The sequence below is a fragment of the Lolium rigidum genome, chromosome 2 (genome assembly GCF_022539505.1).
Source record: "Lolium rigidum isolate FL_2022 chromosome 2, APGP_CSIRO_Lrig_0.1, whole genome shotgun sequence".
NCBI lineage: Eukaryota > Viridiplantae > Streptophyta > Magnoliopsida > Poales > Poaceae > Lolium > Lolium rigidum.
The window spans coordinates 123888002-123900237 of NC_061509.1; the positions used below are offsets into that span (position 1 = coordinate 123888002).

General features: G+C 47.1%; 1 protein-coding gene across 1 annotated transcript; it reads right to left on the reverse strand.

Moving 5' to 3' along the window:
* Positions 1–10295: 10295 nt before the first annotated feature.
* Positions 10296–11566, reverse strand: LOC124687169. The gene has a single exon (XM_047220987.1). The coding sequence runs from the start codon at positions 11412–11414 to the stop codon at positions 10443–10445; it is 972 nt and encodes a 323-aa protein (XP_047076943.1). The 5' UTR covers positions 11415–11566; the 3' UTR covers positions 10296–10442.
* Between the last annotated feature and the right edge of the window lie 670 nt (positions 11567–12236).

A 12236-nucleotide genomic window follows, 5' to 3' on the forward strand; every position in this document is an offset into this window, starting at 1 on the left:
TTTACTTTCAATGTTGAGTCAGTTCACCTATTTCTCTCCACCTTAAGAAGCAAACACTTGTGTGAACTGTGCATTGATTCCTACATACTTGCTTATTGCACTTATTATATTACTCTATGTTGACAATATCCATGAGATATACATGTTATAAGTTGAAAGCAACCGCTGAAACTTAATCTTCTTTTATGTTGCTTCAATACCTTTACTTTGAATTATTGCTTTATGAGTTAACTCTTATGCAAGACTTATTGATGCTTGTCTTGAAGTGCTATTCATGAAAAGTCTTTGCTTTATGATTCACTTGTTTACTCATGTCATACACATTGTTTTGATCGCTGCATTCACTTCATATGCTTTACAAATAGTATGATCAAGTTTATGATGGCATGTCACTCCAGAAATTATCTTTGTTATCGTTTTACACCGCTCGGGACGAGCGAAGAACTAAGCTTGGGGATGCTGATACGTCTCCAACGTATCGATAATTTCTTGTGTTCCATGCCACATTATTGATGTTATCTACATGTTTTATGCACACTTTATGTCATATTCGTGCATTTTACGGAACTAACCTATTAACAAGATGCCGAAGTGCCGATTCTGTTTTTTCTGCTGTTTTTGGTTTCGAAATCCTAGTAAAGAAATATTCTCGGAATTGGACGAAATAAAAGCCCGGAGGCCTATTTTCTCACGAAGCTTCCGAGAAGACCGAAGGACGAGACGAAGAGGGGCCACGGGGTGGCCAAACCCTAGGGCGGCGCGGCCCCACCCCTGGCCGCGCCGGCCTATGGTGTGGGCCCCCGTGCCGCCTCTCGACTTGCCCTTCCGCCTACTTAAAGCCTCCGTGAGCGAAACCCCGATGCCGAGAGCCACGATACGGAAAACATATGCGAGACGCCGTCGCCGCCGATCCCATCTCGGGGGATCCCGGAGATCGCCTCCGGCACCCCTGCCGGAGAGGGGAATCATCTCCCGGGAGGACTCTACACCGCCATGGTCGCCTCCGGAGTGATGAGTGAGTAGTCTACCCCCGGACTATGGTTCCATAGCGGTAGCTAGATGGTTGTCTTCTCCCCATTGTGCTATCATTGTCGGATCTTGTGAGCTGCCTATCATGATCAAGATCATCTATATGTAATTCTATATGTTGCGTTTGTTGGGATCCGATGAATAGAGAATACTTGTTATGTTGATTATCAAAGTTATGCTTATGTGTTGTTTATGATCTTGCATGCTCTCCGTTATTAGTAGATGCTCTGGCCAAGTAGATGCTTTTAACTCCAAGAGGGAGTACTTATGCTCGATAGTGGGTTCATGCCCGCATTGACACTCGGGACGAGTGACGAAAGTTCTAAGGTTGTGTTGTGTCTGTTGCCACTAGGGATAAAACATTGATGCTATGTCTAAGGATGTAGTTGTTGATTACATTACGCACCATACTTAATGCAATTGTCTGTTGCTTTGCAACTTAATATCTGGAGGGGGTTCGGATGATAACTCGAAGGTGGACTTTTTAGGCATAGATGCGGTTGGATGGCGGTCTATGTACTTTGTCGTAATGCCCAATTAAATCTCACTATACTCATCATGATATGTATGTGCATTGTCATGCTCTCTTTATTTGTCAATTGCCCAACTGTAATTTGTTCACCCAACATGCTGTTCGTCTTATGGGAGAGACACCTCTAGTGAACTGTGGACCCCGGTCCAATTCTCTTTCTTGAAATACAATCTACTCGCAATACTTGTTTTTACTCGTTTTCTCTGCAAACAATCATCTTCCACACAATACGGTTAATCCTTTGTTACGAAGCAAGCCGGTGAGATTGACAACCTCCATCGTTTCGTTGGGGCAAAGTACTTTGGTTGTGTTGTGCAGGTTCCACGTTGGCGCCGGAATCTCCGGTGTTGCGCCGCACTACATCCCGCCGCCATCAACCTTCAACGTGCTTCTTGGCTCCTCCTGGTTCGATAAACCTTGGTTTCTTTCTGAGGGAAAACTTGCTGCTGTGCTCATCATACCTTCCTCTTGGGGTTGCCCAACGAACGTGTGAAATACACGCCATCAATTTCCCAAATAGAAATTGAAGAGAAGATCTCTCCATAATGACTTATAACAGCAGGCAGAAATAAAATCAGCACAAACAGTAAAGGTTTTCCTTACCAATTCCGCTTACCAATAGCGCTTCACTCCCCGGCAACGGCGCCAGAAAATAGTCTTGATGACCCACAAGTATAGGGGGTGTATCGTAGTATCTTCGATAAGTAAGAATGTCGATCCCAACGAGGAGCGAGAAGGTGTTGACGGTGCAGTTTTGATGAAGGATTTACCGTAAATGCTCACGGACAAGTATTCGTGGGGTTTTGATGTAACGGATGAATAAAGTACAAGTAAGTAAAATGCGAGAGAAATAATTGCAGCGAGTGGCCCAATCCTTTTTAGCACAAAGGACAAGCCGGTTTGTTTACTTATAATGACCAAACGTTCTCGAGGACACATGGGATTTTAGTCTAGTGCTTTCGCTACATACGAGTTGATTAATCTTCATTGTTTTGATAAGTGTTGTGTGGGTGAACCTATGCTAATGTACCGCCCTTCCTAGGACTAATACATACTTGTGATTATACCCCTTGCAAGCATCCGCAACTACAAGAAAGTAATTAAGATAAATCTAACCACAACCTTAAACTACGAGATCCTGCGATCCCTCCCGCATCGATATACCAACGGGGGTTTAGGTTTCGTCACTCCGGCAACCCCGCAATTGGCAAACGAGTACAAGATGCATTCCCCTAGGCCCATAAATGGTGAAGTGTCGTGTAGTCGACGTTCACACGACACCACTAGAAGAATAACACCACAACTTAAATATCATAACATTGAATATTACTCAACCATAGTTCACTACTAACAATTAGACTTCACCCATGTCCTCAAGAACTAAACGAACTACTCACGAGACATCATATGGAACATGATCGGAGGTGATATGATGATGAATAACAATCTGAACTTAGACCTTGGTTCAATGGTTTCACTCAATAGCATCAACAACAAGTAGAAATCGGTATCGGGAGAGTTTCCCTATCAAACAATCAAGATCAAACCCAAATTGCTACAGCGGTGACGATGTCCAGCGGTGGAGATGGCGGTGATGATGGTGGAGATGATGATGATGGTGATGGAGATGATGTCCAGCTCGATGGCGGTGACGATGGCGTCGATTTCCCCTCCGGAGAGGAATTTCCCCGCGGATTCTCGCCCGCCGGAGAGCTCTTTTCTCTCGCGGTGTTCTCCGCCCCGCGAGGCGGCCGTAACCTTTCGTGAGGATTCCTCTGTGGCTTAGGTCTTCGGGACGAAGGGTTTCGCGAAGAAAAGGAGGCGAAAGAGGCCGAGGGGCTCCACACCACATGGTGGCGCGGCCGGAGCCATGGGCCGCGCCACCCTATGGTGTGGGCCCACCCTCGGGTCCAGCTGGCTCCCCCTTCTGGCTTCCTCCGTCATATGGAAAAATAGGAGTTTCTGTAAAACTTCCTTCCACAGTTGATCTTCCGAAATATTGCATCCTGACGGTGCTTTTTCCAGCAGAATCCTGGCTCCGATGCTCGATCTCCAAATAATCATGAAACATGCAAAATAGATGAAATAACATAAGTATTGTGTCCCAATATGAAATATATCAATGAATAACAGCAAATTATGATATAAAATAGTGATGCAAATTGGACGTATCACACGTCGTAGTCAGTCATGAGCCTTGACGCCAAATACTCAGCTTGCATCCCGAAAGTTTCTGATATTCGATGAAAATCTTTATCACATTTATCGGCTAGGGCGAAGCTTCCTTTGACTGTGATTGGTCCTTTAGGTCCAGGCATCCTCCACAACAGTACGTATAATGTGGTACCGCCATAAATCTAGCGTATGCTTGGTTGTCCCAACGGGCGTGGTATTGCGACGGGAAATCTACAACTTCAAACTCCAACTTCTCGATTCTGTAATTTTCTCGGGTCCCGAACTGAACGTCGAGATTAATCTTCCCCAACGGATAGCTTGGCTTCTCTGGTGTGATACCGTGAAATCTCGTGTCTGTTGGCTTCAAGTTTGCTAGGGATATGTTCATCTTCCTTAATGTATCTGCATACATAAGGTTTAAGCTGCTGCCACCATCTATAAATACGCGAGACACGTCAAATCCTGCGATGACTGCTGGTAGTATGAGTGCTGACTGCCCTGGTCAAGGAACTTGCTGTGGATGATCTGCTATAGTGAAACCAATATCTTGCCCTAACCAGTTAAGGTACTCGACTGTTGGTGGAGGCATTTTCTCTGCCATGAACACCTGCCGCGAAATTACTTTCACGAGTTCTGTTGGATGGCCTTCCCTTCTGAATCATCGAGACTGCTCCGTTAGAATTAGGATCGACGTAAGGTGGTGGTGCAGGTGTCGCCGCTATTCTGAGCTGATGTCGATTGTCGTCCGTAATCGCGGGAGGAGGTGGCAAGTGAACCTCACTTCTGGGTTCCCGGGGATTTCTTTGCGCTGCATGTGCATTAGCATGCCCTGCATATCTTAGCATTGCTTGGAAGTTACGACAATCCTTCTGCAGATGTCCCGACTGTCTTTTTCCGTTGCTGTCGAGGAAAAAGTGCATTTGACACGGCCCGTTCATCATTTCTTCGGGAGACACGAAAGGCCTGCGGAACCTTGGCCCACTTGTTTTGCCTATTGTTTCGAGATTCATCTCTATTGTCGCCTCGTTGCTCATTACTTCTCTGGTAATCATCTCTGTTGTTTCCTCCTGCACTTGCTCGGAAACCGGCCGAGATTTGTCCTGGAGCATCATAGCTCGAGTACTGTCGAGGAAATCGTCGTCTTGGTTGATAATTTCGACCACGGTCTTCCTCTGGCGACCTATGCCGTTTGTTGTGGACAGCATCTTCTCCATCTGCCCATCTGTTTGCTATTTCCATTAATGCGGACACTGTCTTTGGATTGGTCCTTCCCAAATCCTCGACAAAATCTCCACGCCTGATCCCTGCGACAAACGCATCTATTGCTCTCTCGTCAGATATATTTTCTGCCGAGTTTTTGATGATGTTCCACCTTTGGATATATTTTCTCATTGGCTCGTCGGGCTTCTGTCGACACGCCCGTAATTCCTCTAGAGATGCGGGTTTCTTGCAGGTGGACCTGAAATTCTTGACGAATATGTCCTCGAAGCTATCCCAACTGTCGATAGACCCGGGAGGAAGCTTTTTGATCCAAGATCGTGCGGCTCCGCTTAAATGCACTTGGATGCTTTGCATAGCTGTTGCCCTGGTTCCTCCAGTTAGCTTCACCATCTCGAGGTAATCAACTAGCCAGTCCTCTGGATCTTGCAGGCCGTCGAATTTTTTGAAGTTATCAGGCAACTTAAATCCCGAAGGGACTCGAGTTTTTCGTACTCTCCTTGTGAAGCACGGCAAACCGCACATATCCTCGTCGTTTAATTCTGGGGAATGCCGATGTTCCTTTCACGCCTTGCCGTGCTCCGTCTACCCTTGCTTGTGCTGCCGTGTCTCTTGCTCCACTTGTTCCTTCGACGCGTTCGCTGCTGCTGCTGCCGCGAGGTCGTGGACTATTTTGCCTTGCTCGCTCCCTCCGGCGGTGTTGATGCAAACGCCGTTCCCATAGCTCTCAGCTCCCGCCACCGCCATGTTGTACAGTGCCTCCCTTGGATCTCCTGGAGGTGGCCTAGATGCAAGGATAAAGGCTTGTGTCGCCATATACCCAGCTTCTGGTGTCTTGGGGATAATATTCCCTCTTGTGTCTATCGACATAAAAGACATGTCGAGGTTTTTAACCAGGTACTCTCTTTCTCCTTCAGGTATATGTTGCAATCTTGACCTTGCTCTGTTCCGAGCTTCTCTGTGGCTATCTCCCGAGGTTCCAGATTGTCGACTTAACTCCGCCCTTCGCCTGCTTGAAGCGGAGGCTGCCTCCTTTCTTCTATTTAAAGCTTCTGTCTGTTTTTGCAATTCCCTTGCAGCTCGTGCAAGCCTATATTGATATGCTTGCAACTCTGCTGGCGTGGTTGTTGTAGCCATTGGTTCTGAGCCATCTATAGCTCTTGCGGCTCTATCCCATGCTGCCTACGGAAGCTGAACTCTATCGCGAGGCTCAGGGCCGACGTATTTACTGCCTAGACCTTGTCGCAGATTAGAGGGATCAACGTATGGATTTCCCAAATCGTCGAAAGCCTCAGATGTTTCCTCCTGGTCACGGCTTGGCTCTCCGATAACATAAATCTGATGATGCTTTGTATTCAGATCTATGTTGGGTTTGGTGACACCATCATTAATACTGGTGAAGACCTTGCCCATTGTGATAGATTTGTCGATGAAGTTGTAGCTGTCGACACTGCTTGAGCCATCGCTTATATAGGAGTCCGCAGATGACTCAAACGACATGTCGCTGAAGATCTTGGCGAGTTTTTCTCTTGCCCTAGTGCTGATGAAGCGTGACAACGAAGTTTCTTCCTCTTCTGATTCGGTTGACGATGTATAGCTTGAAAAATCGGAATCGACCGCCGACGATCCCGATGAAATCGGAATTTCGACACGATACGATCCTTCTTTCTCGACGCGAAAGTGAAACCTTTCGAACGTCATCTCCATAGGCTCCTCCAGATATGCATATGCATCCAAACGGGAGGGCGGGTGAGGAACAAAATCGACAAGACCGGTTGCGATCCGTTTACCTCGATCCATTGCGTTGTTTGCGGTTGATGAAGTCGACGATCTTGAACGTGCCATCGAGATCGGATCCTTGACGCCTCTAATTCCCACGTACGGCGCCAATTGACAAGGGATTAACTTATCAATGCCTACGGGTTGTAGACTAGGGTTTAGTTGGAAGTAGAGGGCAAGTAGATCTCGAAGGTTTCAGCCGAAAAAGTACTCGACGATTATGAAACTAAGGTTTGAGAAACAATGATTCGATGCTTTCTTTGTCCCTCGACCCCCCCTTATATAGGAGGTGGTGCCGAGGGATTCGTATTGTACAAGTTACAGAGTCCGGGAAGGTTTCTAACTCCTCCCGCAAGATTACAAGTATTACTTCCTATTACAACTCTAGCTTTCCTTAACAATATCTTGGGCTTCCGAATCTTCTTATTCTTCGAGTAGTGGGCCTTCAGTAAACCCCGGGTACTATCTTCGGCAGGCCCATTGGGGATGTCTATGTCACCCAACATATGTGTGCACTCATATATCAGTACAAGAGATCATCATAGAAGATAAAAAAATACTAATATGCAACCATCAACAAATTGTCTCACAATTTCCAAGAACAAGTCACTACTCAAACAAAGACATAGATGTACAATATGTCATGGGAAAATGATAGATTGCCTTACACATCATGTTTTCCTAGAGATTACAAGGGGTAGATGAAGATGGTGCAGAGGGTGTTGATGAAGAAGATGATGATGACCACGCTGGAGGGGGGTGGAGTCCACCAGATACGATTTCGGCAGCGGTTCCCCCTACGATCTTCGACGGCGGCGGCCTACTGACTCTCTATTTATGTGTTTTTGATCTCCGCCGTTCTAGCATCGAGGAAACCCTGAGGGTCATATATAAGGGTTTTTAGGTCAAACGAAGTCCTTGGGCGCAAGATTGAGACAAATCGGACAGACGAGGGAGAAAAGAGCGCAAGTGGCACACCCCGTAGGGGGAGGGCATGCCATAGGGCCTCTATCCCAGCCAATTGACCTCCTGGTGTCCCACTTTTGCTTATTTTGTTCGTCTCAAAATTTCTGAAGCGTGGCCCCTAACCTTGCACTTTTTCGAGTCTGGGTAGCTCCTGTAAAGTCAAAAATACTAACAGAAGGCGTTTTCTGCGAGACAGAGTTAAACAAGATGAGAGGGAATTGTTTAGAAAATCCTTGAAAACAATATAAAACATGAAAATAAAATTACATAAGATGCAAATATGTGTGAATATGTGGCAATAAACTACAAAGTTCATGTATACATTTTACATGCATCAGTGTATCACTCATATCCTCAAGGTGGTGTCTCTCAATCTCACATATAGTGGATGCACTCATCTCCATGGGAATGGCGTCATCGTTATCTGAGCAACCTAGCAAAGAGGAAGACAACACAAGAGGAGTAGGGGTTAAGTTGTTAGAAATCAAATTATCCTCACTCAACTCATGTGGTGTGTTGCTCTTGCTCGTAAGGTGTTTGAAGTACACTTTATAAGTGGTTACTCACACACACACACTTAAAGCACACGCAAAAGGCTAGAAACTCTATATGTGGTGGGCATGGATGTGGAAAGCAAATGAAAAAGACCAAAGGAAGAGTGTATTGTCAAATGTGGTAAAATACAATGTCAAATACCAAAAGTGGTGATCTATGTCAAGGAAACACGGAAACACACACAACAAGACACAATGAGCTTAGTGTGACCAATGAAGTGAGAAAGTAGCAAAATGGTTCTAACGAATGCTATTAGCTCGGTGTCACGTCAGCACAGGAGAGACCGTAGCTTGGTTGCATAAGAAACAAGCAACAACATTTGCACAAGATGACACTCTTCTCTTTTCTCTCTTTGTCCTTAGAAGTTTTGGACTTCTTTGTATCATTGGCGCACACACCCTTTTTGTATTTCATTTTATTTTCATGCTTAGATGATTTATTTCTCTATATGTAACAATTTTTCTTTTGTGTATCTTGCTCATCGAGGTTGCTTCGGAGCTTTCCTCAACTCAATGCACACACACAAACCCTCTCACGGTCGTGACACTTGTGTAATGCTTCACAATTCTTGATAGGAAGAAATGGGGTTACAATGGTAGAGCAAGTTATACCTAGATGGAAAATTAGGCGGTATTGGAACACACGGACTTGCGATGGTGTTGATGATGGTGTCAATGAGTCGCTCGAAGATCCAGGGTGCCAATGCTCTCGTCGCGAGGTAGGTGTAGGCGCAGAAGTATTTTTCACGAACGAGGCACTGAAAACCGAATTCCGAACACAAAAGGTGAATGCCCAAAGATTTCATTCAGAACGGACGGTCAAAGTTGTTAAAGTTGTAGATCAAAACTGTGAAAATATGCTCGGCAGTGCCGCTGGGTTGTGGCTGGTCGTGCCGCTTGGGCCACGTGGTAGTGCCGATTTTGGTGGCCCGGTAGTGCCACTTGGACGACGCAGCAGTGCCTGGCCGGTAGTGTCAGTCAACGAAGAATATCTCAAACTGTTCATCGTAGGAGCGGAAAAACGGACCAAAAATCGATGATTTCAAGCGAAATACAAGGAATTGGGGCTCGAAAATTTCAGGAATGATAGATCAGCACCCAAGACAACATATCTATGGACCAAAACCACAAAAAATACAACAAATCAGGATATCAAATTTCGAGCTATATTTTGGGGTATTTTTCAGAAAAAAATTTGGGGCGAAATTGGGGTGGGTGGGGGTCGAATCGTGGAAGCCTACCATATGATAAAAGCTAAGCCTATGATGTGTGGCCCGATCTCATGAATTAACCAAGGAAAAGACGGGGGAGAGGAAGAACACGAATAACGGCGAAGAACACGGTGAACGCACGCAGAACACAACCCGATACAATTTTGGTTTGCTCTCAACGGCCCGAACCATCGTCCCAATAGAATCACTCAACGGAGAGACACGAGGTAGAATCCCCGAGCAAGAGATCGGTATGCAATCGATAGAATCACTCGTATGGCGACCCCGAACGCCTCTTCTTCTTCTCTTCCATGTCTCCGTGACGTTGGTCTTGAGTCTTCGGGCATCCTCTCTCTCCTCTGTACTTGTCAACGCATCCCTATCATAGATGAAGGACGGAGTATGAAATAGCATAGCATTCCCTGTGGAAGATTGTAGGCACGCGTAAAGGAGAAGATTCACTTTTGCGTGATGTCTTGCTCGATGCATATGATGCGACGCAAACCGAAGGTCGAACTGATATTCACGAGGCGCGCGAGGGTTCGTTGACCAGCCCGACCTAAAACTACGGGTCTGACCTATTGTGTCGTGATTGTTATATAGTACCGATAGATGTTCTATGATCACAACAAATATATTGTGCAACGGCTTTCCGTTATTCGTATTGATAAAAAAAAGTAATACTTCCTCCGTCCCAAAATATAAGGCGCCTAAGGATCAGTCAAAAGTCAACATTTTTTAATTTTGACCAAGTTTATACATAAAAATATAAACATTTACAGTAGTGAAGAACTACAGGAGATTTTTTGCCGCAGCTGCAGGCAAACGTGTAAAAAAAATCACACCATATCTCAAAAAAAGAAAAAAATTCACACCAAGTACAATCTTGTAGTAAAAAAAAAGGGTTCACACAAAGTACAAACCACCGGCATCCTCCACCTCCACGCTGGAGGGAGTCATGAACAAACGTAACAAGTTTCAACTGTACAAACACCGGGTATCCCAATCCGGCACAGCTGGATACCCGAATCCACCACCGTAGCACGGCGTCGCCATCGGCGGGTAACAGCTCACCGGAGCAAGGTCCACCGTGGGGTACAAACCGTTGTCCGGCTCCCCTACTGCCGGGTAAATGCCACGGGCCGAAATCTCCCTCGTCAATGGTGCTGGGTAGATCGCAGCCGACCGTACCGGAGTCTCTGGCGGCGGCGCAGAAGCGTAGTAGCAGTGGCTCGAGCGCGTGGCCGTGACCGTCTCGGCCGCCAACGGCGGGTAAATCGCGATCTTCTCCATCAAGGGCGGGTAAACCGTGAGCTGCTCTATGGACGGCCAGTCTATCGCCGGGTACATCCCGGGCGACGCTGGCGCGAGGGAGACCGGGGAAGGCGGCGTGACGGGCTCGCCGTCGCTCCTGTGGTCCTCCTCCTCCTGGTTGCTTCGGTCGTGGAATGCGTACGAGAAGGAGATGACGCCGTTGGGCTGCCTGCCGTCGGATGACGCGGCGAGCTGGTACGACACGCGGTGCGTCCTGCCGTCGGCGACGAGGCCAGCGAGCGGCACGACGGCGGACGCGGCGAGCACGTCCCCGAGGACGGCCACCTCCGCCTTGAGGTCGAAGCGCACGACAAGGACGTCGTCGTCCGCGCACCCGTCCTTGTTATTCCCCGGTGATTCTTGCCCTGAGTCTGACGCTGGCGAGGAGGCGGCGTCGTCGGTGAGGTGGAGCCGCAGGCGCTCGTCCCACTCCGGGTTCTCACCGCCGACACGGTCGGTGGGGGTCTTGACGCGGTGGAGACGTCGGCCGCGGGCGCTTTTGCCGGCGTACGACGTGACGCAGACGGATGCGTAGAGGCACGGCGTGTGGAACGGGAGCGAGGACCTGACGCCCCGGCACGACAGCCACGTGATGTCGATGGCCGCCGGCTCCGGCCGCCGCGGAGGAAGATCCATCCGCAAGGTCGTGAGAGGCAGGCAGGCGAGCGAGGACTTTGTGCGCTAGGCCCGCGCCAGCCAGTGACGAGAGGACGGAGGGGCTGCTGGTTAAGGAGGTGGTACACGACGCGGTGGCGGGAGACGACTGGACAGACAAGGAAGATCTCGAAGTCTTGGCATTTGATATTGATATACTGATGCTGGTAGGTTTGGGACGGGTCTCACACGCGGCACGTACTCCAACTAGCGCCATCAAAGCCATTAATTTTTGGTTCGCGTCAGTTTCCGTCACAGTCTGGAGGAGGTTGCACGGAAACTTCTTCTGTGGCCCAACTCGTTCTTCTCAGAAAGCTACTACTTCTGCCGTGCTCGAGGGTCAATGGCTTATTCCCCGCTCCAGAGAAAATTCGGTGATGGAGGGAGGAGTAGACTTTTCTGGTATGCGTGGGTGGACAAGAACTGCGGGGAAGACTTAGGTAGGATCACCCTTTAGATAGGATCTATGAGAACAATTTTTTTGAAGCATAAAACATGTTCAAAATATTATGAAAAAAAATGACAACGCACATATATGTTACATATGCAAGACCAAAAAATTGCAGCTTCAAATTCGTCATATACTTAGAGAACCAAAAAAGACAAAATTAGGTGTGAATAGTGTGAACTAGAATTCAATCAGATCTGACACTATTCATAGTCAGATTTGTCTTTTTTATTTCTTCAAGTGTAGATCAAATTTTGAGCTGAATTTTTTTGGAGTTGTAGATACAATCCATATGTATGTTGTATATTATTTTCAGATTTTTTCGAATGATAAAAATATGTTTTATGTGAGTTGAT

Excerpts from the sequence above, each read along its gene's own strand:
- LOC124687169 (XM_047220987.1), bottom strand. The coding sequence starts at position 11,414 with ATGGATCTTCCTCCGCGGCGGCCGGAGCCGGCGGCCATCGACATCACG.